This window comes from Macaca fascicularis, chromosome 1 (genome assembly GCF_037993035.2).
Source record: "Macaca fascicularis isolate 582-1 chromosome 1, T2T-MFA8v1.1".
NCBI classification, from domain to species: domain Eukaryota; kingdom Metazoa; phylum Chordata; class Mammalia; order Primates; family Cercopithecidae; genus Macaca; species Macaca fascicularis.
Genome location: NC_088375.1, coordinates 189,098,881 through 189,126,590, shown reverse-complemented (window position 1 = coordinate 189,126,590; position 27,710 = coordinate 189,098,881). Strand labels below are relative to the sequence as shown.

General features: G+C 42.7%; 1 protein-coding gene across 9 annotated transcripts in view; it reads left to right on the top strand.

Annotated features, from left to right (window-relative positions):
• The window catches only part of NASP (nuclear autoantigenic sperm protein), a 39,658-nt gene extending 12,202 nt beyond the window's left edge, over window positions 1-27,456 (top strand). Inside the window, exons 1-15 of one of the 9 annotated variants that reach the window (XM_015436697.2) lie at window positions 1,449-1,491; window positions 6,651-6,723; window positions 8,205-8,315; window positions 12,160-12,240; window positions 13,724-13,833; window positions 14,557-15,570; window positions 21,358-21,437; window positions 22,574-22,659; window positions 22,770-22,843; window positions 23,475-23,663; window positions 23,765-23,931; window positions 24,758-24,814; window positions 25,366-25,443; window positions 26,683-26,811; window positions 27,270-27,456. In XM_015436697.2, the coding sequence (XP_015292183.1) occupies window positions 1,464-1,491; window positions 6,651-6,723; window positions 8,205-8,315; window positions 12,160-12,240; window positions 13,724-13,833; window positions 14,557-15,570; window positions 21,358-21,437; window positions 22,574-22,659; window positions 22,770-22,843; window positions 23,475-23,663; window positions 23,765-23,931; window positions 24,758-24,814; window positions 25,366-25,443; window positions 26,683-26,811; window positions 27,270-27,350 (2,358 nt within the window). In that variant the 5' untranslated portion in view covers window positions 1,449-1,463 and the 3' untranslated portion in view covers window positions 27,351-27,456. Of the gene's footprint in view, window positions 1-1,448; window positions 1,492-6,650; window positions 6,724-8,204; window positions 8,316-12,159; window positions 12,241-13,723; window positions 13,834-14,556; window positions 15,571-21,357; window positions 21,438-22,573; window positions 22,660-22,769; window positions 22,844-23,474; window positions 23,664-23,764; window positions 23,932-24,757; window positions 24,815-25,365; window positions 25,444-26,682; window positions 26,812-27,269 lie in introns of those variants that run through there. The other 8 variants (XM_045371925.1, XM_045371928.1, XM_045371945.1 and 5 more) reach the window with 8 other exon arrangements.
• Window positions 27,457-27,710: the final 254 nt, after the last annotated feature.

Genomic DNA, 27,710 nt, shown 5'->3' with positions numbered 1-27,710 from the left:
ACAAAACAAAATGTCTTGTGAGTTAATCTGGTATTTGGGTGGTATGAATACTGAATACTGTTTAGGATTGATCCTAAACACAATACTTTTAAGGGGGTTACTTAAACCATAGTATTTAAGTTTCTGGACTGACTAAATGAAGCTAGGCTACCCAAAACACAGTGCTTGATATGTAATCATCAATATTAAACTCCATTGCCCAGGTTGGAATACAGTGGTGCGATCGTGGCTCACTGCACCCTTGACATTCCCTGGGCTCAGGTGATCCTCCTGCCTTAGCCTCCTGAGTAGCTAGGACCAGAGATGTGTGCCACCATGCCTGACTAATTTTTGTATTTTGTTTTTAGAGATGAGGTTTTGTCATGTTGCCCAGGCTGGCCTCAAACTCCTGGGGCTCAAGCCATCTTCTCACCTGAGCCACCCGAAGTGCTGGGATTACAGGCGTGTGAGCCACCATGCTTGGCATAAGCATTTGATTTTTCGAAGACCAGAATATTCTGATTCTGAGAGAAACATGAAGGATGGTTGGAAAACACATTGTTAGTCTCACCTTAAATTTATAACCTCTGACCTAAAGTGCGTTTTTAGTTTTGATTGGCACTTATACCGCATTTCTCCAGTCAAGTTGTTTTCCCATTCTGCTGAACTGCTTAATTGTTCCTCCTTTTTTTTTCCTCCTTGAGTCAGGGTATTGTTCAGCCACTCAGGCTGGGGTACAGTGGGTCCTGATCTTGGCTTGGTGCAGCCTCAAACTCCTGGGCTCAAGAGATCCTCCTGCCTCAGCCTCCCAGACTAAGTTTTTTTTGTGTGTTTTAGGGACAGGGTCTTATTATGTTGCCCAGGCAGGTCTTGAACTCCTGACCTGCCTATGATGCTCCCTCCTCAGCCTCCCGAGTTGTTGGAATTACAGGCATGAGCCACGGCACCCAGTTGATCAACTTTTTCTTTATATTTTCTTAAACAGTCAACATCATACCCCTCATCTTGCTTTTTACCTGATGATTTTTCCTTTGTTTTATGTTTGGTTCTGGATTTTTGTTTGTTCACTGAATAAACAATACGAAGAGAAATTTCTTAACACTGTGCCATATATCTGTAGCCATATATTCTCTCCTTTTGAATGCCTTTTCATGCTCTTATTCAGCAGTTCTCAAAGTTTTTTTCTTGTATACCCTTCGGTCTCAAGTACTTTTTCAGGGATAATGTAAGATCAAAACTGTTTTTGTAATAATAAGACTGCCTTTTTGACCACTGGCACTGATCGTGCAAAAGTAATGGTGGATAAACCTGCTGTTCCCTTAACATAAATCAAGGCAGTGGCAACAAACAGTACTAGCAATTCTTGTGTTCTTCACTGTCACCTTCACTTAGAAAATGTCCATGATGAAGCATTACAGACTTAAGTTTATTAATTCTCAGTCCTTGACTACGTGGCTTTAAGGTAACCTGGCAAAATAGGAATTATGGATGGAGCGCTTCAGCATATCAAAAGTAGGTACAATGGTTTTTTTTATGAAAAGCCCTTGTGTGATTTTAATTAAGAGTTGATTAAGCTTTTTTCATGTAACTTTATTTACTGGCTTTTATTGGAAAGAATGTTTTATTCAAAAGTTTTATTTTTGAAAGAATGACCAACAGACAAACTTTTATTTAGACTTGATACTTAGCAGATGTCTTCTCCAAAATGAATACAGTGAGCCTGTCACTTTAAGGGAAATAACTGACAGTATCGGTGCTAGTGATAGAATGTGAGCTTTCACATGAAAAATAAAAATTTTGGATAAGTTATATATCAACTGCTGTTGTGAGACTGACAGTATCCTAATACTTTATGACTGTTCTGATGAAATTGAGTTTTTTTTTTGTTTTTTTTTGTTTTTTTTTTGTTTTTTGAGACGGAGTCTCGCTCTGTCGCCCAGGCTGGAGTGCAGTGGCGCGATCTCGGCTCACTGCAAGCTCCGCCTCCCGGGTTCACGCCATTCTCCTGCCTCAGCCTCCCGAGTAGCTGGGACTACAGGCGCCCACAACCGCGCCCGGCTAATTTTTTGTATTTTTAGTAGAGACGGGGTTTCACCGTGGTCTCGATCTCCTGACCTTGTGATCCGCCCGCCTCGGCCTCCCAAAGTGCTGGGATTACAGGCGTGAGCCACCGCGCCCGGCGAAATTGAGTTTTAAGTTGTGGTAAAATACACATAATATAAAATTTTCCATCTTTTTAAGTGTGTAAGTCAGTAGTGTTAAGTAAATTCACATTGTTGTATACCCAATCTTATCTTGCAGATCTGAAACTATTACCCAGTAAAAACTCCCTCTTTCTGTCTCCCCTAGCAACCACCATTCTGCTTTCTGTCTCTATGAATTTGGCTACTTTAGGTACCTCATATAAATGGAATAATAGAATATTTACCTTTTTGTGACTGGCTTATTTCACTTAGCATAGTGTTCTTAACGTTCATCCATGTTGTGGTGTGTCAGAATTTCCTTGCTTTTTATTGTGAGTACTGCTGCTGTGACCTTGGGTTTATGTAATCATAAGTAGAAGATCTAGAATACAAGATAGACTGGTTTTTAATGTACCAGTATGAGAAGTTCATCAGTGTTTTCAGATTGTACAGTACAACTAACCTTTAAGAAATTACCACTTTGTTGGTCAAGTGTGGTGGCTCACGCCTGCATCCCAGTACTTTGGGAGGCTGAGGCGGGAGGATCACTTGAGGTCAGGAGTTTGAGATCAGTTTGGCAAACATGGTGAAACCCTGTCTCTAGTAAAAAATACAAAAATCAGCCGGGCATGGTGGCATGCACCTGTAATCCCTGCTACTCAAGTGGCTGAGGCAAGAGAATCGCTTGAACCCAGGAGGCAGAGGTTATAGTGAGCCAAGATCGCGCCACTCCAGCCTGGGCAATAGAGTGAGAGGCTGTTTCCAAAAAAAAAAAAAAAAAAAAACCACTTGTTGACTGGGCATGGTGGCTCCTGCCTGTAATCCCAGCACTTTGTGTGGCCAAGGTGGTGGATCACTTGAGGTCAGGAGTTTGAGACCAGCCTGGCCAACATGGTGAAACAGTCTCTACTAAAAATACAAAAATTAACTGGGTGTGGTGGTGCCCTCTTTTAATCCCAGTTACTGGGGAGGCCGAGGCACAAGAATGGCTTGAACCCAGGAGGTGGAGGTTGCAGTGAGCTATTGTGCCACTGTACCCCAGCCTGGGTGACAGAGCAAGACTTTTTTTTTTTTTTTTTTTTTTAAAGACAAGTGACCACTTTGTTGGGTTTGGGTGTGGTAACAGAAGTATATCCAGTTATCTGAAAGGACTATTTAAATATTAAATATTCCCTTTCCAACTGCATATCTATGTCAAGTCAGATATTCTTGTACTTTAATGAAAATAAAACATTGCAGAATAGTGAATAGGGAAATCCTGTTCTACTAACAGACATTTAGGAGATTTGTAAAAATGTAACATCGCCACTATTCTTACCAAATTTTTGTTTTGAAGAGTTACTTTTCAGAGAAAGTCATGTTATTAACATGTAACATTTTAAAATATTTAAAATTATTTTAGTTTTAATTTCAGTATGGCGAATACTGATAGATGTAACTTGCATACACAGAGGCTTTTGGAGGGCTTCAGTAATGTAACAGTGTAAAGGATCCTGACATCAAAGTTTTTTTGCTCTTATGTAACACCAGCATCTCCATTTGTTCACAAGATCCCACTCATTGTTTACTTAATAATAGAACTCCTGTAGTTCTCTATACAACAATACTATTGTTTCCTATGAGATTACTTATATCAACCCACTAGGTATCATCAGGTTTAACCGTTTGTTGACCCCCTCATACTTCCCTTCATCTGTTACCTCACATCAGTTTCTTTGACAGGAAAATGTGAAAGAGGTGTCCACTCTGTTTCTCTACTACTACTTTTGTTATTAATTGAAGCTACTTCAATCAAGTTTTTCTCTACCATTCTACTAAAATAGTCTTGTTTACGGTCTTTAATACCATCCATATTCCTAGTAGTCATCTCTCAGCTCTCTGAGTTAATCTTGTCTTTAACATTTGACCCAATCCATTACTCCCATTGCTTTTTCCCATTACGTTTTTTATTTTTATTTTTATTTTATTTATTTTTGAGATGGAATCTTGCTCTGTCACCCAGGCTGGAGTGCACTGGCACGATCTTGTCTCACTGCAGCCTCCTCCTCCCAGGTTCAAGCAATTCTCCTGCCTCATCCTCCCAAGTAGCTGGGATTACAGGCGTGCACCACCGTGCCCAGCTAATTTTTGTATTTTTAGTAGAGACAGGGTTTCGCTGTGTTGGCCATCCACTGTGCCCGGCCCCGTTACTTTACTTCATACTATTTTCTTGTCTCTTTTCCTTCACTGGCTATTCCCCCAACCCCTGTTCTTCTTCATCTCCCCTATCTAAATATTGGAAGGCTTCCAGGACTCAGCCAGTCCTACAACCTCTTTATTAGTAGCCACTCCCTATGTATTCTCCCCGGTTAAGTCCCGTAGCTTTAAGTACCTGACTCTCCCATTTGTATCTCTAGTCCCCATATCTCTCCCAAATTTCCCCTTATAATATCTTGGAGGCCTAATAGGGATCTCAGAATTAATATATCCAAAGCTAAATACTGTACAGTAATTGATTGCCTTGTTTCTCAATGACTTTTCCTTCAGTTGACTTTTTATCAGACAGTGGCAATGTTGTTCTAGAATTTTTCATCTAGATTGTGTAGATTTGAATCGCTGCCATTAGTATTGAGTTTTCCATCTGTAAAGTGGGGGTAATAATTCAATAATTTTATGAGGTGAAGATCCTAGGGTTTAAATGTAGGTAAAATTTCTACATCGTCCGTTATTAACACTTAATACCAGTTGCCCAGGCCAAAAAACGTTTGCTTTATCTCTCACTCTTTTATTCAATAAATTATATACCTAGTCCATTAGCAGATTTTATTTTATTTTATTTTTATTTTTATTTTTTGAGACGGAGTCTTCCTCTGTCGCCCAGGCTGGAGCACAGTGGCCGGATCTCAGCTCACTGCAGGCTCCGCTTCCCGGGTTTATGCCATTCTCCTGCCTCAGCCTCCTCCCAAGTAGCTGGGACTACAGGCACCCGCCACCTTGCCTGGCTAGTTTTTTGTATTTTTTAGTAGAGACGGGGTTTCACCGTGTTAGCCAGGATGGTCTCGATCTCCTGACCTCGTGATCCGCCCGTCTTGGCCTCCCAAAGTGCTGGGATTACAGGCTTGAGCCACTGCGCCCGGCCCATTAGCAGATTTTAAAATAAGTATATTCAGAATCTAACCTCTAATACTCCTCAGGTTCTTGTCTAGATTTTTGCAGTTTCTTTCTTTCCTTTTTTTTTTTTTTTTTTTTTTAATAGAGAAAGAGTGGTGTTTTTTTTTTTTTTTGGACATAGGGTCTTGCTCTGTTGCCCAGGCTAGAGTGGAGCAGCATGATCCTTGTTCACTGCAGCCTTGAATTCCTGGGCGCAAACAGTCCTCCTTCCTTAGCCTCCTGAGTAACGAGGACTGCAGGTGCACACCGTGATGTCAGCTAATTTTTGTATTTTCCTGTAGAGATGCTAGTCTCGAACTCCTGGGCTCAAGTGATCCTCCCACCTTGGCCTCCTGAAGTGCTGGGATTACAGGCATGAGCCACCATGCTCAGCCTTAGACTTTTTCTTTTTCTTTTTTTTTTTTTTTTTGAGATGGAGTCTCGCTCTGTCACCCAGGCCGGAGTGCAGTGGCATAATCTCGGCTCCCTGTAACCTCTGCCTCCCTGGTTCAAGCAATTCTGCCTCAGTCTCCCAAGTAGCTGGGACTACAGGCACACACCACCACGCCCGGCTAACTTCTGTATTTTCAGTAGAGATGGGGTTTCACCATGTTGGTCAGGCTGGTCTCGAACTCCTGACCTTGTGATCCACCTACCTCAGCCTCCCAAAGTGCTGGGATTACAGGCATGAGCCACCGCAGCCCGGCCAGACTTTCTTTCCAACTGGTTTTCTCCCCAGTTCTATTCTTGTTCTGTCTTAAAGTCTATACTAACGTGATGCTGCTCTCTCCCTCTTCCGTTTTATTTCCTATATTCTTCCCCAGCTTAGTCTAGCCAGAAAAGTTTTCTGTTTTTCAAATATTTCAAGCAAGCTTCTTTTAGAGCTTTGAACTTACTGTTGCCTCTGCCCTAGAGTGCTTTTCCCTTGTTTTTTTTTTTTTTTTTTTTCCCCCCGGCTTACCTTAAGTTCTCTGCTTCAATTTGACATTGTCCATGTTGTCTTAGCTCATTCTTGTTATAATCACAGTGTCTTGAATTGTGCCTAACAATATTAGGTGCCCAAGTATTGTTGATTGAATTAAGAAGAGGGATTATCCTTCCAAATAATTTGGTTTTCATTAATGGAACTTAGAATATCACTGACTCTTGCTCTTTTGACCCAGGTTTTTCTTAAAGCTATAAGAAACATTAAATAAAGGTCTAATTGACACACAGGAAACTGCACATAACTTTAAAGTAACAATTACGAGTTTCTACATATGTATATACACCTGTAAACCATTATCACAATCAAGATAATGAGCATATTCATCACCTCAAAGTTTCCTCATGTGCCTTTGTACTTCATTCCCTCCCCAGCAACCATTAATCTGCTTTCTGTCACTGAAGATGGGTTGCATTTTGTAGAATATTATCTAAATAGAATCATACAGTAAGTACTGTTTCTTTTTGTATAGTTTCTTTGATTCAGCATAATTATTTTGAGATTCATCCATGTTACCACGTGTACTAATAGTTCATTCTTTTTATTAGTGAATGACATTTCATGATGTAGATATATCACAATTTGTTTATCCATTTGGGTTTCCAGTTTTTGGCTTACAAATAAAGCTGTTGTGAATATTTGTGTACAAGTCTTTGTATGGGCATTCATTTCCATTTTTTGGGTCCATACCTAGGAGTGGAATGGCTGGATCATATGGTAGGTATATATCTAACTTTAAGAAACACCCAAACTGTTTGCTAAAGTGATTCTATCATTACATTATTACCAGCAGTGTTTGACAGTTCTAGTTGCCCTACATCCTCACCGTCATTTGATGTGTGGTCAGTCTTAAAATTTTAGCCATTATAGTGAGTATAACAGTATCTTATCATGGGTTTAGTTTGTATTTTTTTGAGTGACCCATAATACTGGCATCTTTTCATGTGCTTATTTGCCATCCATGTATCTTTGATGACATGTTTGTTAAAATCTTTCGCCCCCTTTTTATTGGATTATTATTGCATTCTAAGAGTTCTTTATATATTCAAGTCCTTTATCAGAAGTTTTGCATATATTTTCTACCAGTTTGGCTTGCCTTTTTTGTTTTTATAATAGTGTCTTTCAAAATCAAAAGTTTTTCATTTTAATGGTATGTCTACTTTATTGATTTTTTTTTTTCCCTCTTGTTAATAGTTTGTGCTTTTTCTTTCATATTCAGGAAGTCTTTGCCAAACCCAAAGTCACTAAGATTTTTATCCTATAGTTCCTTGTATAAATTTTATGGTTTAAATCTTATATTTAGATAGCCTATGATCCATTTCAGATTAATTTTTGTATGAGGTATAGATAACAGTTGAGGTTCACTTTATTGCATGTGGATTTATAATTACTCCAGCACCATCTGTTAGAAAGATTATCCATTCCCCATTGCATTTCCTTGGTACCTTTGTCAAAATTTCAGTTAGTTGTATATGTGTGGATCTGTTTTTGTACTCTGTGTTCTATTGGATCCATTTGCTTTTCTTTATGCCAATACTACATTGTCTTAATCTTAAAATCACTGCCTCTTGCCCTGTTTACCTAAATGCTTCCTAATAATTCTTTTAGCTAGTACAATTTGTATGAATTTATGGTTCTTTTATGATACTTTTTTTATTTGTTGCTTAATTAGCAAATATTTATAGTAATGCAATACAGGCTTTGTGAGTAGATGAGCCGTTACGAGAAAATATTCTAGTCAAGCTTCTGGGAATGTTGCCTTTAAGATTTCTTTTGATTTTTGTGATGGTAAATAAGTGTGTTAGCCAGGCCTTGCCAGAGTAGTCCAAAGGTTTTAAAAAATTAAACTATTGTTCAAATATAGCAGGTATTCAAATAATACTGATTTAAACAGTACTTGACACTAGAAAAAAATCTTTTTCTTGCAGTCTGGATGTGGATAGTGAAGCTAAGAAACTATTGGGTTTAGGACAGAAACATCTGGTGATGGGGGATATTCCAGCAGCTGTCAATGCATTCCAGGAAGCAGCTAGTCTTTTGTAAGTATTGTATATTTTGCTATGATGTAATATTATGTTCTAATAAACCTTGAGTTATAAAAAGTTATTTTATGGGGAAAAAACATGAAGAGCAAGAGTTTTAAAACATTTGATTATTTTTCTTTTTTTTTTTTTTTTGTTTTTTTTTTTTTGAGACGGAGTCTTGCTGTGTCGCCCAGGCTGGAGTGCAGTGGCCGGATCTCAGCTCATTGCAAGCTCCGCCTCCCGGGTTTTTACGCCATTCTCCTGCCTCAGCCTCCCGAGTAGCTGGGACTACAGGCGCCCACCACCTCGCCCGGCTAGTTTTTTGTATTTTTAGTAGAGACGGGGTTTCACCGTGTTAGCCAGGATGGTCTCGAACTCCTGACGTCGTGATCCGCCCGTCTCGGCCTCCCAAAGTGCTGGGATTACAGGCTTGAGCCACCGCGCCCGGCCTGTTTTTTTTTTTTTTGAGACGGAGTCTCGCTCTGTCGCCCAGGCTGGAGTGCAGTGGCCGGATCTCAGCTCACTGCAAGCTCCGCCTCCTGGGTTCACGCCATTCTCCTGCCTCAGCCTCCCGAGTAGCTGGGACTACAGGCGCCCGCCACCTCGCCCGGCTAGTTTTTTGTATTTTTTTTAGTAGAGACGGGGTTTCACCGTGTTAGCCAGGATGGTCTCGATCTCCTGACCTCGTGATCCGCCCGTCTCGGCCTCCCAAAGTGCTGGGATTACAGGCTTGAGCCACCGCGCCCGGCCCATTTGATTATTTTTCATGTGGTTTGTACCAGTAACTATAAGTGTAAAACTTTAAATATCACCAAGCAATTCCACCCTTTCATTTTCCTGAGTAATGTAATTTATATTCCAATCACTGCTAATTTAGGTGACCATACCTTGTCCTGGTTTGTCTAGGACCTCTCTCCCCACCCTCCCCCGCCTTTTTTTGTTCTTGTTGAGACAGGGTCTCTGTCATCCAGGCTGGAGTGCAGTGGCACAATCTCATGCTCACTGTAGCCTCAACCTCCCAGGCTCCCCAGTAGCTGGGACCACAGGTGTGTGCCACCATGCCCAGCTAATTTTTTTTTTTTTTTTTGTAGAGATGGGATTTCCCCACATTGCTCAGGCTGGTCTCGGAAGTCTTGGGCTTAAGCCACCTTGGCCTCCCAAAGTGCTTTGTAAAGGGATTACAGGTGTGAGCCACTGAGCCCAGCCTGACTTTCCCAATTTTAACACTGGAAGTTTGTGTCTATGGAAACTCTTTAGGCCCAAGCAAGTCATGATTGATAGCGCTATTATTAGCACAGCATTTTTTCATACATTTTTAGCACATTTTCATACATTCTTAGCACTGTTGTTGGAATTGCTTAGAAGTTGGTAGCTACCACCAGGTAGCCATGTAGACCTATATCCTGGAGGAAAATGTTAGCTTTAGGGCCTTAGAGATAATTTATTTTCCCCCAAAGACTTTAATGTACCTCCATTATCTGAGAGGGGAAAAAAAAAAGTTAAATCTTCAAGCATCAGGCTTTTGGTTTATGGCTAGATTTGAGTTAGTTTCCTCAAATATAGTATTAGCAATTGGAATTGAAGGTCAGTCATTACATACATTACATACAGTTGATTACATTACGTACAGTTAAGTTAAATGTTCCTTATAAAAGAAATGATTATAACAAAGCATTTGTGGGTTTCAGGTTTGACGCTTAATATCAATCCATTCTTTTCCTAACCCCCTACTGCCTCTCCCAATATCCAGAACAGAATCTTACTCCTGGATATCTGCAATAATCTCTTGTCTGATTCCTGTCCTCTTTGTTCCTCTCTGCTTGAGCTTAATGAATTGGAGCTCTGGTAGGGTAGAGACCAAATTTTATCTGGTAGTATTTAGGGAATTTTATTTTTTTTAATTTTTTTTTGAGATGGAGTTTCACTCTTGCTGCCCTGGCTGGAGTGCGACGGCGTGATGTCAGCTCACTGCAACCCCTGCCTCCCGGGTTCAAGTGATTCTCCTGCCTCTACCTCCTGAGTAGCTGGGATTACAGGCATGCACCACCACGCCTGCCTAATTTTGTATTTTTAGTAGAGATGGGGTTACTCCATGTTGGTTAGGCTGGTCTCGAACGCCCGATCTCAGGTGATTCACCTGCCTCAGCCTCCCAAAGTGCTGGGATTACAGGCGTGAGCCACTGTGCCCAGCTGAATTACGTATTTTTATTTAAAAATGCATGGTTGTCTTACAACATAAAATGTTACCTAAGTTTTTTTTTTTTTTTTTTTTTTTGAGACAGAGTCTCGCTTAGTCGCCCAGACTGGAGTGCAGTGGCGCGATCTCGGCTCACTGCAAGCTCCGCCTCCCGGGTTCACGCCATTCTCCTGCCTCAGCCTCCCGAGTAGCTGGGACTACAGGCGCCCGCCGCCTCGCCCGGCTAATTTTTTGCATTTTTAGTAGAGACGGGGTTTCACAGTGTTAGCCAGGATGGTCTCGATCTCCTGACCTTGTGATCCGCCCGCCTCGGCCTCCCAAAGTGCTGGGATTACAAGCGTGAGCCACCGCGCCCGGCGTTACCTAAGTTTTTAAGCACACATAAACACTTTTTTCTTAGGTTATTTTTCCCAGATTACTGGAGAGGTCAGTATTCCCACGTTTTCCTGCCATTAAGGGTATTTAGGAAGAAAATTTGAGATGTCCTATTCTAATCTAGTAGACTACCCTTAAACATGATCTCCATCACAATTTACTGCTTAGGTTCTCTGTTTACTCTCAATAGACTCTTAGGCCATTAGTTGGCCTGGCTTTGCATGAATTCTGTCAGTATTTCACTCCATGAAAGCCAGTCTTCTTACCTTACATAGAAAAGTACTTTCTCCTTTCATTTATTTGTTCATTGTTTTTTTTTTTTTTTTTTGAGACGGAGTCTCGCTCTGTCGCCCAGGCTGGAGTGCAGTGGCCGAATCTCAGCTCACTGCAAGCTCCGCCTCCCGGGTTCACGCCATTCTCCTGCCTCAGCCTCCCGAGTAGCTGGGACTACAGGCGCCCACCACCTCGCCCGGCTAGTTTTTTTGTATTTTTTTTAGTAGAGACGGGGTTTCACCGTGTTAGCCAGGATGGTCTCGATCTCCTGACCTCGTGATCCGCCCGTCTCGGCCTCCCAAAGTGCTGGGATTACAGGCTTGAGCCACCACGCCCGGCCTTCTCCTTTCATTTATTATACTTATGTAATTTTTGTCCTTCTCTAAATTTAATAGCTAAGACTTATACACAGTGCTATTTGTTGTCTAAACATTGTTTTCAGTGCTTTTACATACATTAATAACCCATTTAGTTCTTGCAACAGCTCTTTGAACAAACAGTTATTAACGTTCCCATTTACAGATGAGAAAACTAAGGCACTGTGAGAATAATTTGTCTAAGGTCTCACAGCTAGTTATGGGTTAAAGGTAGGATTTGAATCCAGGTAAAACAGCTCCAGATATTCTGCACTTTACATCATGCCTTTCCATGGGCCTTAATCATCCTCTAGGAACCAGCCAAAGGTCCTTTAACTACTCTGGTCTATATTGACATCCGTCTTTTAGCAGGAGGAATACCTATTAATACCTTAGGGTTGTTTGGCCCTACATTATATATTACTAATTGTAGCGCAATTATTTTACTTACGATGTGTATATGTTATATATTGATAAAGAGCATACAAGATTTTCATGCATTGTTTAACGTTGCTTTGACCTTGACTTGAAAGCAAGAGGGGTATTGGTTTCCTAGGAGTATGTTACTGGAGAAATACCAATTTATAACTGAAGAACTAGAACTAAATGTTTTAGACTAGATGGTAATTCAGATTTTAGATTTTTATTCTCTTTGTAGAGGTAAGAAGTATGGAGAGACAGCTAATGAGTGTGGAGAAGCCTTCTTTTTCTATGGGAAATCACTTCTGGAGTTGGCAAGGTATGGATGTTGTATTTAAAAACTGAAGTTTCCTTGTTAGGATTGTTTACTAGCTTTGAGATTTCACAGGAACTAAGCAAGATTGCTTTTACCTAGAGAGTTTTGAAGGAGCTTGAAGTAGTGATCGAAGTTGTGAATGGCACTTGATACAATTAGTAGTTATATTTAAATTTTGACTTCTGGAGTCAATTAGGAGCAAAGATCTTTCTGATAGTAAATGATCCAAAGTTCAATGTAGGGAGAGAATCCTTAAAAGCACTGTGAGCTAGCTCAAAACAAGGACTGAATAGAGGACAACTGGAAAGAATTAGCAGGTGAGACTGTCGAGTAAAAAAGACTCTTACTATTGAAAAGTTCTTGGCTACCTTCTATCAGAATTTATTAACCAGAATAAGTTCTGTTTAGGGTATACAAACTAGCAAATGATATCATCTATTTAATCTCAGTTCTGGTAAGTTTTTTTTTTTTTGAGATGGAGTCTCACTCTGTCACCCAGGCTGGAATGCAGTGGCATGATCTTGGCTCACTGCATCCTCCATCTTCCGGGTTCAAGTGATTCTTCTGCCTCAGCCTCCTGAGTAGCTGGGACTACAGGCGCGTGTCACCACACCCAGCTAATTTTTTATTTTTAGTAGAGACAGGGTTCAGCGTGTTGGTCAGGCTGGTCGTGAACTCCTGACCTCAAGGTGATTCACCCACCTCGGCCTCCCAAACTGCTGGGATTACAGGCGCGAGCCACTGCACCTGGCCCAGTTCTGATAAGTTGTTTTTTTGTTTGTTTGTTTTGTTTTAAGACGGAGTTTCACTCTTGTCACCCAGGCTGGAGTGCAGTGGTGCGATCTCCGCTCACTGCAACCTCTGCCTCCCAGGTTCAAGCGATTCTCTTGCCTCAGCTTCCTGAGTAGCTGGGATTACAAGCCTCCGCCACTATGTCCAGCTAATTTTGTATTTTTAGTAGAGACGGGGTTTCTCCATGTTGGTCAGGCTGGTCTTGAACTCCCGACCTCAGGTGATCTGCCTGCCTCCGCCTCCCAAAGTGTTGGGATTATAGGCGTGAGCTACCATGCCTGGCCTTTGGTAAGTTTTTAATCTCATATAGAACTTTCTCATGATTTGCCATGAAAATCTTGCTAGAGCATTTTTGGCTATTTAGAGAAATGGGTGGATACAGAGTTTGGGAAATAGTATGGTTCTGTTACAAATGGAATGCATATAGGTCTTGTTCTTTTGACAAGAGACATCACGCTTTTCAGCGGCTGGATGGAGGAGTAGAGTATGCTTATTTCCTTTCAGTGCTCTTGCAGTCTTGATTTATATTACTAAAGTTTTGTTCATTGCTTCCTTGAATATAATATAGTTATATATTGCCTGCGCTTGGCTTACTCTTCCCTTGCTTTTATAATACAGGACTATATTTTCTGTCTTAGAAAAAATTGCTAGGTTCTAGCCATCAAACCTTTGGTGCTTTCTCTTGTTCTCCTAGAATGGAGAATGGTGTGTTGGGAAACGCCTTGGAAGGTGTGCATGTGGAAGAGGAAGAAGGAGAAAAAACAGAAGATGAATCTCTGGCAGAAAATAATGATAATATAGATGGTATGTGGAGTTGCATGTGACATTCAAGAGATGCGACGTTGTATATTTCTTGTATACAGTGGTGGAAACAGGGCTCTACCTGTCCTGGATGGTCTCTCCTAGGATGCTTGGGGTGATGCCTGCATCGGGTAGAGATTGCAGTGGGGGTAGCTGTTTACTGAAACTGACAGCAGATTTTTCTAAGAGAATAACTTAATCTCTTAAGTAAATTTGGTTATTTCAGTTGGGGTTTTTTAAACCAAAAAGATAAAAGCAAGATTAAATTGGTGTTTTAAATACTATTACAACCTTAAATATTTTTCTGATGCAAAATTTTTTAAAACAGCCTGTGCAGTTCAGTTATTTTAATAGCGGTACTTTTAGAGCCCTTGTACATTTTTTATGTCTGCGAAAATTATATAATTTCTAAGCTGAATTTGGCTGCTAGAGTTTTACATATCAGTTGGGGGAGAATGAAAAACTTGGCATCTCTTACCTAACTGGTAATCAGAATGCTCAAGTAAAACAAAAGTTTAACAAGCTTGGGGTTCTTTTGCAATAAGTTGCTCTGCTAGCTGGGACGCTCCCTTTCCTTTTCTCTAGGGGGCAGATAGTTTTAAGGCCATCTGCTGAAACTTGGTAGGCTTTTTGAGGGTTTAAAGGGAATGTATTTTTAGTTTCCATTTATGCCTTTATCATTAAACTCGAAGACATGTTTATGCTTCATGTTCTTTAACCATGTAGAGGAAGCAAGGGAAGAGTTGAGAGAACAGGTTTATGACGCCATGGGAGAAAAAGAAGAAGCCAAAAAAACAGAAGACAAGTCTTTGGCAAAGCCTGAAACTAATAAAGAACAGGACAGTGAAGTGAAGAAGGGTGGAAGAGAAGATATGGATATAAGTGAATCTGCAGAGGAGCCACAGGAAAAAGTTGACTTGACTCTAGATTGGTTAACTGAAACCTCTGAAGAGGCAAAAGGAGGAACAGCACCAGAAGGACCGAATGAAGCTGAGGTTACTTCTGGGAAGCCAGAACAGGAAGCACCAGATGCTGAGGAAGAAAAATCAGTTTCTGGAACTGATGTCCAAGAAGAGTGCAGAGGAAAAGGTCAGGAGAAGCAGGGAGAGGTAATTGTGAGCATGGAGGAGAAGCCAAAAGAAGTTTCAGAAGAGCAACCTGTGGTGACTGTAGAAAAGCAGGGCACTGCAGTGGAGTTAGAAGCAGAGTCTTTAGACCCAACAGTCAAGCCAGTGGATGTGGGTGGGGACGAGCCAGAGGAGAAGGTAGTTACCTCTGAACATGAGGCAGGAAAGGTGGTTCTTGAACAACTGGTAGGTCAAGAAGTGCCACCTGCTGAAGAGTCACCAGAGGTGACAACAGAGGCTGCAGAGGCCTCAGCTGTAGAGGCTGGATCAGAAGTCTCTGAAAAGCCTGGGCAGGAGGCTACAGTTCTCCCTAAGGATGGTGCAGTCAATGGACCGTCAGCTGTAGGAGATCAGACCCCTATTGAACCACAGACTTCTATAGAAAGACTGACAGAAACAAAAGATGGCTCAGGACTAGAGGAGAAGGTCAGGGCAAAGCTGGTTCCTAGTCAGGAGGAGACTAAGCTGTCTGTAGAAGAGTCTGAGGCAGCTGGAGATGGGGTTGATACCAAGGTAGCCCAGGGAGCTACTGAGAAATCAACTGAAGACAAAGTTCAGATAGCTGCTAATGAAGAGACACAAGAGAGAGAAGAACAGATGAAAGAGGGTGAAGGTAACCGGGATATGCAAGAGCTGCAGTGGGTGGAGTACATTCTGGATTTGACTCACTAATTATGGGTAAAAGTCAGCCTTCCATTCAGGATTTTCCGTCTGCCTTTGGATTAGGAAAGGGCTAAATGCAAAGGGGGGTAGTTTAACAAGGTTGTGCTAGTCAAGTAAGTTAAATCAAAAGCAGCAAGTGTTCTTTAGTTGGCTTATAAACTAACATTTTTACTAACTGCAAAATAGGCCTTCTTTGTGATTTCTGAGACTTGGCTAGCTATCAGTAACTTGTTGCATCATACTAGCCAATAAAGTGGGATGGAAAAGGTAGATGAGGGGTGGGGTAGGTAGGGAAATAGTGGGCTAGTAGGCTGGCAGAGAATGCTGAATGGATGTTCACTTGCATGCCTCTGGATTTTAAAATTTATTGTTCACATGACTCCTTTTCTGTGTGTTAGGAAGCAGGAACAGAGCAGTAGAATCCACTGAATTGGTACACTGAAGCAGGCATGCCATTTAAATGAAGATAGTTAACCTTGACTGTTGTATCACCAGAGTTAAAGAACTCTGGTGCTCCTCTCTACCTTTAAGTCTTCAGGAAGTGTTTAGAGGCTTATTCACATTAGTTAAAACAGGCCCCCCACCACCTTCCCCAAGGCAACAAAAAACAGAACGCATTAGCTCTCTTGCTGCTTTCCTTCCTCATTTCATGCTTGCTTCGGCTGCTAAACTGAACTTTTTGTTACTTAGAATATTATAAAGCGTGGATGCTTTCTATAATGCTATTGGTCTAATTGTGATTAAATTTCATTAAGATGTATAAGCCTCTAATTACTACATAACTGGCAAGTCTGACTTTTGCTATCATTTGAGGATTCTACTGTATATAAGGTTCATCTAACATTGGCATTAATAACCACAGGTATATTCCAACTAATGGTTACTTCTTGTAATTGCCAGACTACTTCAAGAGTTCTCTTCAGTTTTAGATTTTCAGAGACCCATCTTCAATACTTTGAGCTCATTCTTGTAAACTTCCTTCCACTATGTGCAGGTCCCTGTACTCCAGCCAGCACAGGCTCAGTAACTGGAAATGAATTGGCTAAAATGGTAGCACCATTGGGTTTCTTTTCTTTATGGAAAAAAGCACAGAACTAAATTCCTAAAAAAAACAAACAAACAAAAAAAAAAAACACCAAAACCCAAAACAAAACTCCCATGTCTTGATCTTAATGATTGTGAGCAAGCTCTGCTGACTGGCTCCTAAGACCTTGAATGGTAAGCTACGATAGATATGTCATAGTAGGATCATAATTAACATTGTTAGAGCTCTCTCACATATATTACATCTGATCCTAAAACAATACTATGTGGTAGGTAGTAGTGCCCAAGTTATAGTGATGAGGTTGAAGTTTAAAGGTTACATGACTTGTTTAGGGGTCATAGTACTGAATCCAAACCAAGATCTGCCTTGAATATATTATTCTTCCCAAGTTACCACACATCAAAGAAGACAGTGTTCATCCCTTTCCTACACTCAGTTAGAAATTTTGTTGTGGGCTGGGTGCAGTGGCTCACGCCTGTAATCCCAGCACTTTGGGAGACTGAGGTGGGCGGATCACCTGGTCAGGAGTTTGAGACCAGCCTGGCCAGTATGGTGAAACTCCGACTCTATTAAAAATACAAAAGTTAGCCGGACATGGTGGCATGTGCCTGTGGTCCCAGCTACTCAGGAGGCTGAACGAGAAGAATGGCTTGAACCCGGGAGGCAGAGGTTGCAGTGAGCCGAGATCATGCCACTGCACTCCAGCCTGGGCAACACAGCAAGTCTCTGTCTCAAAAAAAAAAAAAAAAAAAAAAAAAAAAAACACCAATAAGAAATTTTGTCACTTATTTTAAAAATTAACTATATTTGAAAAGCCCCAGGCTTTTCATATGCTGCATCTTTTGGTGTTGTATATCAAGTATTGTTCTGCTTGTAAAGACAATACAGTTTTCCGTACTTTACAAAAGAAGAAATGGGAGAAAGAGGTTTAAGTAATTTACCCTAGTCACACAGTAAGGAGAAGGCTGGGTACCCAAACTTCTGGCTCGAGTACTCAACCACTTTCTGTGTTTTATTTTCCTTTATGTGGCAGCACCATTCTGCAGAAATCTTCCAAGCAGTTTTTTCACTTAAAAATTAAAACCCTATTTACTGCCACCTCTTGACTCTTTGCCATGTGTTGGACTGTACATTTCCTTCTAATAAAGATAATTGGCCTGTTCCTTTTCTTTTTGAATCGGGTCTTGCTCTTTTGCCAGGCTGGAGTGCAGTGGCATGACAGTCATGGCTCACTATAGCCTCAAACTCCTATGCCGAAGCCATCCTCCTGCCTCAGCCTCTCAGGCAGCTGAGACTGCAGGTGTGCACCACCACGCCCAGCTGGGGTGCAATGGTGCAATCTCAGCTAACTGCAACCTCCACCCCCCAGATTCAAGCATTTCTCCTACCTCAGCCTCCCGAGTAGCTGGGACCACAGACACATGTCCCCAGGCCTGACTAATTTTTTTGTATTTTTAGTAGAGATGGAATTTCACCGTGTTGACCAGGTTGGTCTCGAACTCCTGACCTCAGGTGATCCACTAGCCTCAGCCTCCCAGAGCGCTGGGATTACAGGTGTAAACCATAGCACCTGGCCCACCATACACCATTATCTTTTCTTTTTTTTCTTTTTCTTTTTCCTTTCTTTTTTTTTTTTTTTTGAGACAGAGTCTCGCTCTGTAGCCCAGGCTGGAGTGCAGTGGCCGGATCTCAGCTCACTGCAAGCTCTGCCTCCCGGGTTTATGCCATTCTCCTGCCTCAGCCTCCCGAGTAGCTGGGACTACAGGCACCCGCCACCTCGCCCGGCTAGTTTTTTTTTTTTTGTATTTCTTAGTAGAGACGGGGTTTCACCATGTTAGCTAGGATGGTCTCGATCTCCTGACCTCATGATCCGCCCGTCTCGGCCTCCCAAAGTGCTGGGATTACAGGCTTGAGCCACCGCGCCCGGCCCACCATTATCTTTTCATATCCAAATTTCCAAGTGGGTCTGGGCTTAGTTCCCCAAAGTTAGACCAGATGGGTGGTTTTATTAACTCCGCCCATCCTCTAGCAGAATACACAGAAAAGCTGAAGTAGATTTACATATTTAGGATAATTGACAGAAAAGTAAATACTTCATCTTCCCAATGTGTAGGAAAAATTAAATTGATATTGTTATCTTCTATTCCTATCTGGTATCTCTTCCTACTCATACCAGAACGCTAGAAGACAACCTCTAATTTGAAACAAAGTATCTTAATTACTTGGAAGTTTTACATCAGATTTTTAAATTAAAATTCCTATAATTGCCTCAGAAGAATGTTATTGGTTCCTCTTGAGGAATCGGCACCATCTTCAAGGAATGGTGGGGAGCTAGGTTGAGGAGAAAGCCATTGCCATTAGTTTTTTTTTTTTTGGAGACGGAGTCTTGCTCTGTCACCCAGGCTGGAATGCAGTGGCATGATCTAGGCTCACTGCAACCTCCACCTCCCGGGTTCAAGCAATTCTCCTGCCTCAGCCTTCTGAGTAGCTGAGACTACAGGTGCATGCCACCACGCCTGGCTAAATTTTTTGTATTTTTAGTAGAGATGGGGTTTCATTGTGTTAGCCAGGATGGTCTCAATCTCCTGACCTCATGATCCTCCTGCCTTGGCCTCCCAAAGTGCTGGGATTACAGGTGTGAGCCACTGCGCCTGGTAGTCGTTGCCATTACTTTAAAACCTTTCCCAACCCGTGCCCAGGTATCAATGGCAATGCCCTGATGTCCTCAGTAAATAAATTTGTTAAAGTGTTTTCTTTTTTTTTGTTTGTTTGTTTTTGTTTTTTTTTTTGAGACGGGGTCTCGCTCTGTCACCCAGGTTGGAGTGCAGTGGCCGGATCTCAGCTCACTGCAAGCTCCGCCTCCCGGGTTCACGCCATTCTCCTGCCTCAGCCTCCCGAGTAGCTGGGACTACAGGCGCCCGCCACCTCGCCCGGCTAGTTTTTTTGTATTTTTTAGTAGAGACGGGGTTTCACCGGGTTAGCCAGGATGGTCTCGATCTCCTGACCTCGTGATCCACCCGTCTCGGCCTCCCAAAGTGCTGGGATTACAGGCTTGAGCCACCGCGCCTGGCCCTGTTAAAGTGTTTTCTAAGCTGCTTTGAAAATGGAATTTTTTTTTTTTTTTTTTGAGACGGAGTCTCGCTCTGTCACCCAGGCTGGAGTGCTGTGGCCGGATCTCAGCTCACTGCAAGCTCCACCTCCCGGGTTCCCACCATTCTCCTGCCTCAGTCTCCCGAGTAGCCGGGACTACAGGCGCCCGCCACCTTGCCTGGCTAGTTTTTTTTTTTTTTTGTATTTTTTAGTAGAGACGGGGTTTCACCGTGTTAGCCAGGATGGTCTCGATCTCCTGACCTCGTGATCCGCCCGTCTTGGCCTCCCAAAGTGCTGGGATTACAGGCTTGAGCCACCGCGCCCGGCGAAAATGGAATATTTTTATGGTTGCTGCTGGTAAAACTCTTTTAACCTGACTATTGCTCTAAGGCTTAATTGCCATTTTTATATTCCCATTGTAAGGTGTTAGTATTTGAGCTCTTTTGGTGGTGTTAAAAATGCATAATGAAAGATGGCAGAGAGAGGTACATTATATCCAATTCATGAGTTGTTTGTATTAATAAGCTTATTTTAATCACTTAACATTGTTGATTTGTCTAATCACTGACAGTAGAGCTGTTGATTAGGAGCCTGACCTTTAGATGGTTGACTTGTGAGTGTATTCAATATGGTGAGATATAGTGTTGATAAGGCTGCAGATTTTAGAGGTGTCATTAACAAGGTATAGGAGTAAAATAGGGGTTATAGTATTTCTTACTCAAATTCTGTACGTGCTAGAGCTGGCTGGAGTCTGTGACATGCTCATTGGTGTAAGTCGGTAAGGACTATGCTTTTTGCTCCACAGCTCAGTTGTGGGAAAGCTAGTCTCTTGAGCATTCTTGATCAGAATGGACTGGAATCATTTAACTTTGCTACTTTCCCAGGCTGTTAGTATTTATCAAATGAATGGCTTAAAGATATCAGAGGCCGGGCGCAGTGGCTCACGCCTGTAATCCCAGCACTTTGGGAGGCCGAGGCTGGTGGATCACAAGGTCAGGAGATCGAGACCATCCTGGCTAACTCGGTGAAACCCCGTCTCTCCTAAAAATACAAAAAATTAGCCGGGCGTGGTGGCGGGCGCCTGTAGTCCCAGCTACTCGGGAGGCTGAGGCAGGAGAATGGCGTAAACCCAGGAGGCGGAAGCTTGCAGTGAGCCGAGATCACGCCACTGCACTCCAGCCTGGGCAACAAAGCGAGACTCCGTCTTAAAAAAAAAAAAAAAAAAAAAATCTATCAGAAACACTGACTGAGGTCTCCACCTGCTTCTGGCTGAGTGGATGGGAGCTTCTAGCCAGTGAATAAGAGGCATTAGCCAATGTATCTTATTCTGAATGGTCCAGGTTGACTTTTAAAAGAGAAACACGCAGCCTTTTACTTGCTGAAGGTCTGACCCGTAGACTAAGATTACACATTCTTAGTCTAGGTTACACTTGAACTAGACTGCACCCACTGACAATATATTCAGTTCAGGTGTTAACTCACTTGGATTAGCATCTGGCCTGTCCTATCTCTGAATATAGGTTGACACGTGTATTAGAATCTCTGACTAGTCAGAAGATGTTCTTAGTTATATTCTCAATACTGAGGAATTTTTACTTCTAGAAACTGAAGGATCAGAAGAGGATGATAAAGAAAATGATAAGACTGAAGAAATGCCGAACGATTCAGTCCTTGAAAACAAGGTATGTTGTTAGCCACTCAGTACTGTTGTCAGCCTTTCTCTTTTTTTGGGAGACAGGAGCTCACTCTTGTTGCCTAGGCTGGATTGCAGAGGGGTAATCATGATCATGGCTCACTGCAGCCTAGACCTGAGCTTAAGTGATCACCTCAGCCTCTCAAGTGGCTGGGACTACAGGCTTGTGCCAACACGCCCAGCTAATTTGCAGGACTGTAGCTTACCTAGTTTAGGCATGATTTTTTTTTTTTTTTTGAGATGGAGTCTCGCTCTGTCGCCCAGGCTGGAGTGCAGTGGCGCAATCTCGGCTCACTGCAAGCTCTGCCTCCCGGGTTCATGCCATTCTCCTGCCTCAACCTCCCAAATGGTTGGGACTACAGGCGCCTGCCACCATGCCTGGCTAATTTTTTGTATTTTTAGTAGAGACAGGGTTTCACCGTGTCAGCCAGATGGTCTCGATCTCCTGACCTTGTGATCCACCCACCTCGGCCTCCCAAAGTGCTGGGATTACAGGCGTGAGCCACTGTGCCTGGCCTGTTATTTTTTTAAGAGAGAGAATCTCTGTCTCCGTTTCCCAGGCCGGAGTGCACTGGCACATTCAGGGCTCACAGTATCTTCAGCCTCCTGGGTTCAAGGAATCTGGCCTCATCATCTCAGATAACTAGGTCTCCAGATGTTTGCCACCATGTCTGGCTAATTTGTTTTCTAATTTTATTTTGTTTAGATGGTGTCTTGCTATGCTGCCCAGGCTGGTTTCAGACCTGGCCTCAAGTGATTCTCCTGCCTCAGCCTCCAAAAGTGTTGAGATTATAGGCATGACCCAATATGCCGAGCCCTCGGCGTGATTATTATAGATAACTGTCCCTTGGTTATGGATTAGGGATCCTTTATTCATGCCTAGGATGGGAGGATAAATTTGATTCTAGGGGTCCTGTGTGTTAGTATGTGAGCCAACATTTCACTGTTAAAATACCACTGACATGGCCATGACTTAGGAGAGTATGTGGACCCATTCTCTAGATTTTAGGGAGAAAGTCCAAATTTTGAATTGTATATCAACTTTTTTTAAGCTACGCTAAGTTATACATTTAGATTTGTATTCTGAAAAGATGCCTATCCTTTTTTTTTTTTTTTTTTGTTTAGTCTCTTCAAGAAAATGAAGAGGAGGAGATTGGGAACCTAGAGCTTGCCTGGGATATGCTGGATTTAGCAAAGATCATTTTTAAAAGGTAAAACTCTTGGTGCTTCTAGGCTTGGGTTGAGAGCTTGGTGGTTAAATAGAAACCAGTTAGGGTTAGACAGATACTGTTAAGGTTTTTGATCAACTTTCTTCTTTTAGGCAAGAAACAAAAGAAGCCCAGCTTTATGCTGCCCAGGCACATCTTAAACTCGGAGAAGTTAGTGTTGAATCTGGTAATGCATTTTCCATTTTATACTCTCCTACCCTCTTCAGCTCCCTCGTTCTTCCTCTAATAGATTCTCTAGAACCCAACTTGATCTTTAAAAAGACAGGTCTGGGTTCCCTATAGACCCTGGAACAATGAACAGTCTCTTTGAGTGGCACTCATAGAAAGTCTTTCAGTAAGTTTTTTTCTTTTTTTTGAGATGGGGTTTTGCTCTGTCGCCCAGGCTGGAGTGCAGTGGCATAATCTCTTCTCACTGCAACCTCCGCCTCCCAGGTTCAAGCAGTTCTCCTGCCTCGGTCTCCTGAGTAGCTGAGATTACAGGCAGCCACCACCACGCCCAGCTAATTTTTGTATTTTTAGTAGAGATGGGGTTTCACCATATTGGCCAGGCTGGTCTTGAACTCCTGACCTTGTGATCTGCCTGCCTCGACCTCCCAAAGTGCTGAGATTACACGCCCAGCCTCAGTAGGTTGTTAAAAGTCATTTTGACATTCTTTATAGCCATGGGTCCTGGAAATAACTATAAACAAAAATGAAATGTTAAGTATGGACGCATTCCCGTAGGATGGGTCTGAATTCTGGAAGTATTTTATGTTAAATGCTGTCCATTTACTTGCTCTTCTTTTTCTCTTTGTTAGAAAACTATGTGCAAGCCGTGGAGGAGTTCCAGTCCTGCCTAAACCTGCAGGAACAGTACCTAGAAGCCCACGACCGTCTCCTTGCAGAGACCCACTACCAGCTGGGCTTGGCTTATGGGTACAACTCTCAGTATGATGAGGCAGTGGCACAGTTCAGCAAATCTATTGAAGTTATTGAGAAGAGAATGGGTGAGTGAAGACCAGCTGCTTCATGGTGATGTTGGATCCAGCAGTTAAGGGAAAATAACAGTTCTTTTTTGCGCCATTACTAATCATTTTATTCTTTTTAGCTGTACTAAATGAGCATGTGAAGGAGGCTGAAGGATTGTCTGCTGAATACAAGAAAGAAATTGAGGAACTAAAGGAACTGCTACCCGAGATTAGAGAGAAGATAGAAGATGCAAAGGAGTCTCAGCATAGTGGGAATGTAGCTGAACTGGCTCTGAAAGCTACTCTGGTTGGTTCTGTTAACATTTTGATAATAGCATGTTTGGTACCATTTATGTTAATGTTTCATTTGCCAGGAACTTTTCATCATGACTTGGTTTCCAGGGAGTTGGTGGGCTCATCTAATTATTCCTATCGAATAATGTATTGGTTAAGAGGAAATACCCTGGAGCCCCAGACTATCTGGGTTTTAATTCCATACTTAAAATGGCCATGGGCATTTCTCTCCCTCAGTTGACCCATTTGTAAGTTGGGGATAATACAGGTTGAGATTCTTACCTGAATGCTTGAGACCAGAAGTGTTTTGCATTTCAGATGCTTTTGGATTTTGGAATATTTGCATCATACTCAACAGTTGGATACCCTTAATCCAGAATCTGAAATGCTCCAGAGAGCATTTCCTTTGAGTGTCAGTCAGATTAAGGAATGGGCTGCCCAACCTGTAGTACATATGTGTAAAATACTTCTGACAGTACTGGAAAAATAGACATTTCTTAACTCATTTCCATTTCTAAGAACTCATTTGCATAAATTAGTGAGGCATTGAGAGGCATTGACCACAAATTGCCTGGTTCTGTTTTTGGCTGTGTTAGAATGTCCCAGAGCTTTTTACCCTGCAGGTAGGATATGGAAGATTATCAGGTACACTCTGCGACTATGCTCTGGGTGGCTGCTAGACAGGGATAGATGGGCCAGGGGTAGAAGATCTTGATACTATATGGAGGCCACTAGCATTTCAGGTCTTAGTTGTTTGGATGGTGATGGGTACCTGTTACAAGGCTGCGGGTGGCCTGGGTTCTATCCTGAAACCAATTTGGGTTTGCCATTTCTTGCAGGTGGAGAGCTCTACTTCAGGTTTCACTCCTAGTGGAGGAGGCTCTTCAGTCTCCATGGTGGGTATTCAGGTGGTTTTTTTGGTCACTTATATTAAGTCTCAGTGTTGGCTTGGTGTGGTGGCTCATGCCTGTAATCCCAGCACTTTGGGAGGCCGAGGCAGGATTGCTTGAGGTTTGGAATTCAACACTAGCCTGGGCAACATAGTGAGACCTTGTCTCAAAAAGACTAAAAAATCATATAAGCCGCCGGGCGCGGTGGCTCAAGCCTGTAATCCCAGCACTTTGGGAGGCCGAGACGGGCAGATCACGAGGTCAGGAGATCGAGACCATCCTGACTAACACGGTGAAACCCCGTCTCTACCAAAAATAACACAAAAAACTAGCTGGGCGAGGTGGCGGGTGCCTGTAGTCCCGGCTACTCGGGAGGCTGAGGCAGGAGAATGGTTGAACCCGGGAGGTGGAGCTTGCAGTGAGCTGAGATCCGGCCATTGCACTCCAGCCCGGGCGACAGAGCGAGACTCCGTCTCAAAAAAAAAAAAAAATCATATAAGCCTCAGCATTGATCTCATATAGCTTGTACAATTGCTAATAAAGGCTTATTTTGCCAGATTGCCGGTAGAAAGCCAACAGATGGTGCTTCCTCATCAAACTGTGTGACTGATATTTCCCACCTTGTCAGAAAGAAGGTAAGTCTACATGTGGTGTTTCTTTCCTACCTTTTCCTCAGATTCCATTTTTAATACCTTTCCTATAAACCTCTCCCTATATAGTTGGTGCATATAAGACACTCATTTTCCAAAGGGGGTAAGGATTTGTGAGTGGAGACAGTTTTTGTTGTTGTTGTTGTTTGTTTTGAGACGGAGTCTTGCTCTGTAGCCCAGTCTGGAGTGCAGTGGCATGATCTTGGCTCACTGCAAACTCTGCCTCCCAGGTTCAAGCAATTCTTCTGCCCCAGCCTCCAGAGTAGCTGGGATTACAGGCGCGTGCCACCATGCCTGGGTAATTTTATATTTTTAGTAGAGACGGAGTTTCACCATATTGGTCAGGCTGTTTTCAAACTTCTGACCTCGTGATCTGCCCGCCTCGGCCTCCCAAAATGCTCCCAGCTGTGGAGAGTTTTTATTTGCACACCTCTTTTTGCAAACACTCCTGGCCTTCTAAAGCCCATAGAATTACCATGAAAGCTGCAGAGGAGGATTGGATTAGCAGCTGCCAGGTTTTGACAGTAGTCATTCAGCAGCAGGCCTGTTGGTACTTAATTCCTGAGTCTGCCTTTTGCCTACAGTACTGGTGGCTCTTTTATTTTGGTGGATAGGGGAACTCATTTTTTTTGAGATGGAGTCTCGCTCTGTCACCCAGGCTGGAGTGCAGTGGCGTGGTCTCGGCTCACTGCAACCTCTGCCTCCTGGGTTCAAGCGATTGTCCTGTCTCAGCCTCCCAAATAGCTGGGATTACAGGTGCGTGCTACCACACCTGGCTAATTTTTGTATTTTTAGTAGAGACAGGGTTTCACCATACTGGCCAGGCTGGTCTTGAACTGCTGACCTCGTGATCTGCTCGCCTTGGCCTCCCAAAGTGCTGGGATTACAAGTGTGAGCCACTGCCCTCGGCCAGGGAACTCTGAATTCCTGTTGTGTTTCCTGACTCAAACACAGGAATTCAAACCCGTACAGTGATTACCATTCACATCTCACCCCAACCCTGTCTCCTTGTGCTTCCGGTAGAGGGGCCTGAAGTGGTATGGTGGGATTAATTTATTCTGAGAGTACAATTTGGCATCTGCCCATGGCTAGGGAGAGAGACCCTCAGAGCTATGAATCCTGGTGTTCAGGATCTTTGCACCACAAGGGTTAAGGAAATGTTTTGCAGTTGTGTTTTTAAAAACATTAAGCACATTTGTGAAGCCTTCACAATTATATCTTTAGAGGAAACCAGAGGAAGAGAGTCCCCGGAAAGATGATGCAAAGAAAGCCAAACCAGAGCCGGAGGTGAACGGAGGCAGTGGGGATGCTGTCCCCAGTGGAAATGAAGTTTCGGAAAACATGGAGGAGGAGGTGGGCAGTTAAGCAGGGCTTAGCTTCTTGCCTCATTCGTTGTTCTCAGGACCTGGGGAAATCAGTCCTCCCAAGTGCATGCTCCCCACCTTGAGCCTGTTAACAACTGTTGAGTGCATTCCTCACAGGAAACGGTACTTGTGCAGGAAAACAGTTTGGTTATGGGAGTGTAGGATGACTCACTGACAAAAGGAACCTGTATATCATAGGTCCCTCAATGAACATAGGAGAAGGCACTTGATTGGCAAAACCATTAGGTCACTTCCTTCCATGTAATATGATTATTGGCTCTGTCAACCCCATTATCACAGAGCATTCAAGAAATACTGCCCTCTTAATATAGGGAGCAAAGCAGTTTGGGTGACTTGTATATGCTTCCTCTCACTGAGGCCTCAGTTACGTAAGACAGAACGGCTTAAATTAGGCTCACTCATGCCCAGGCTCTGTTTGTCTTCCAGGCTGAGAATCGGGCTGAAAGCCGGGCGGCAGTGGAGGCGACAGTGGAGGCTGGAGCTACAGTTGAAAGCACTGCATGTTAAGAGGCGGCACAGCCCCCCTCCCAAGGGAAAGTGTTTTTGTATATAATGTATTTTTTCACTTTTGGAGGCTTCTTTTTGTATAACTTCAATAAAGATTGTAAGCAAAGGTTGAGGCTTTGATGGTTTTTTTTCTTAATTATTGGCTGAATCTGCCTTGGAACACTCCTGGTTTTACATAGTAGCCAAAGGTTTTGTTCTGGCCTTCTGTACTGATCTGTGTTCCTGATCCTAATTCTTATCTGTCTAACGTGGAGGTGATCAAGTGTGGCTGTAGGCCTTTGTTTTCCAATGGTGCTATATTCTGTTTTCAAATACTTCACTGAATCCAGCTGTCTTGCAAAACCTTTAGTGGTGCTGTCC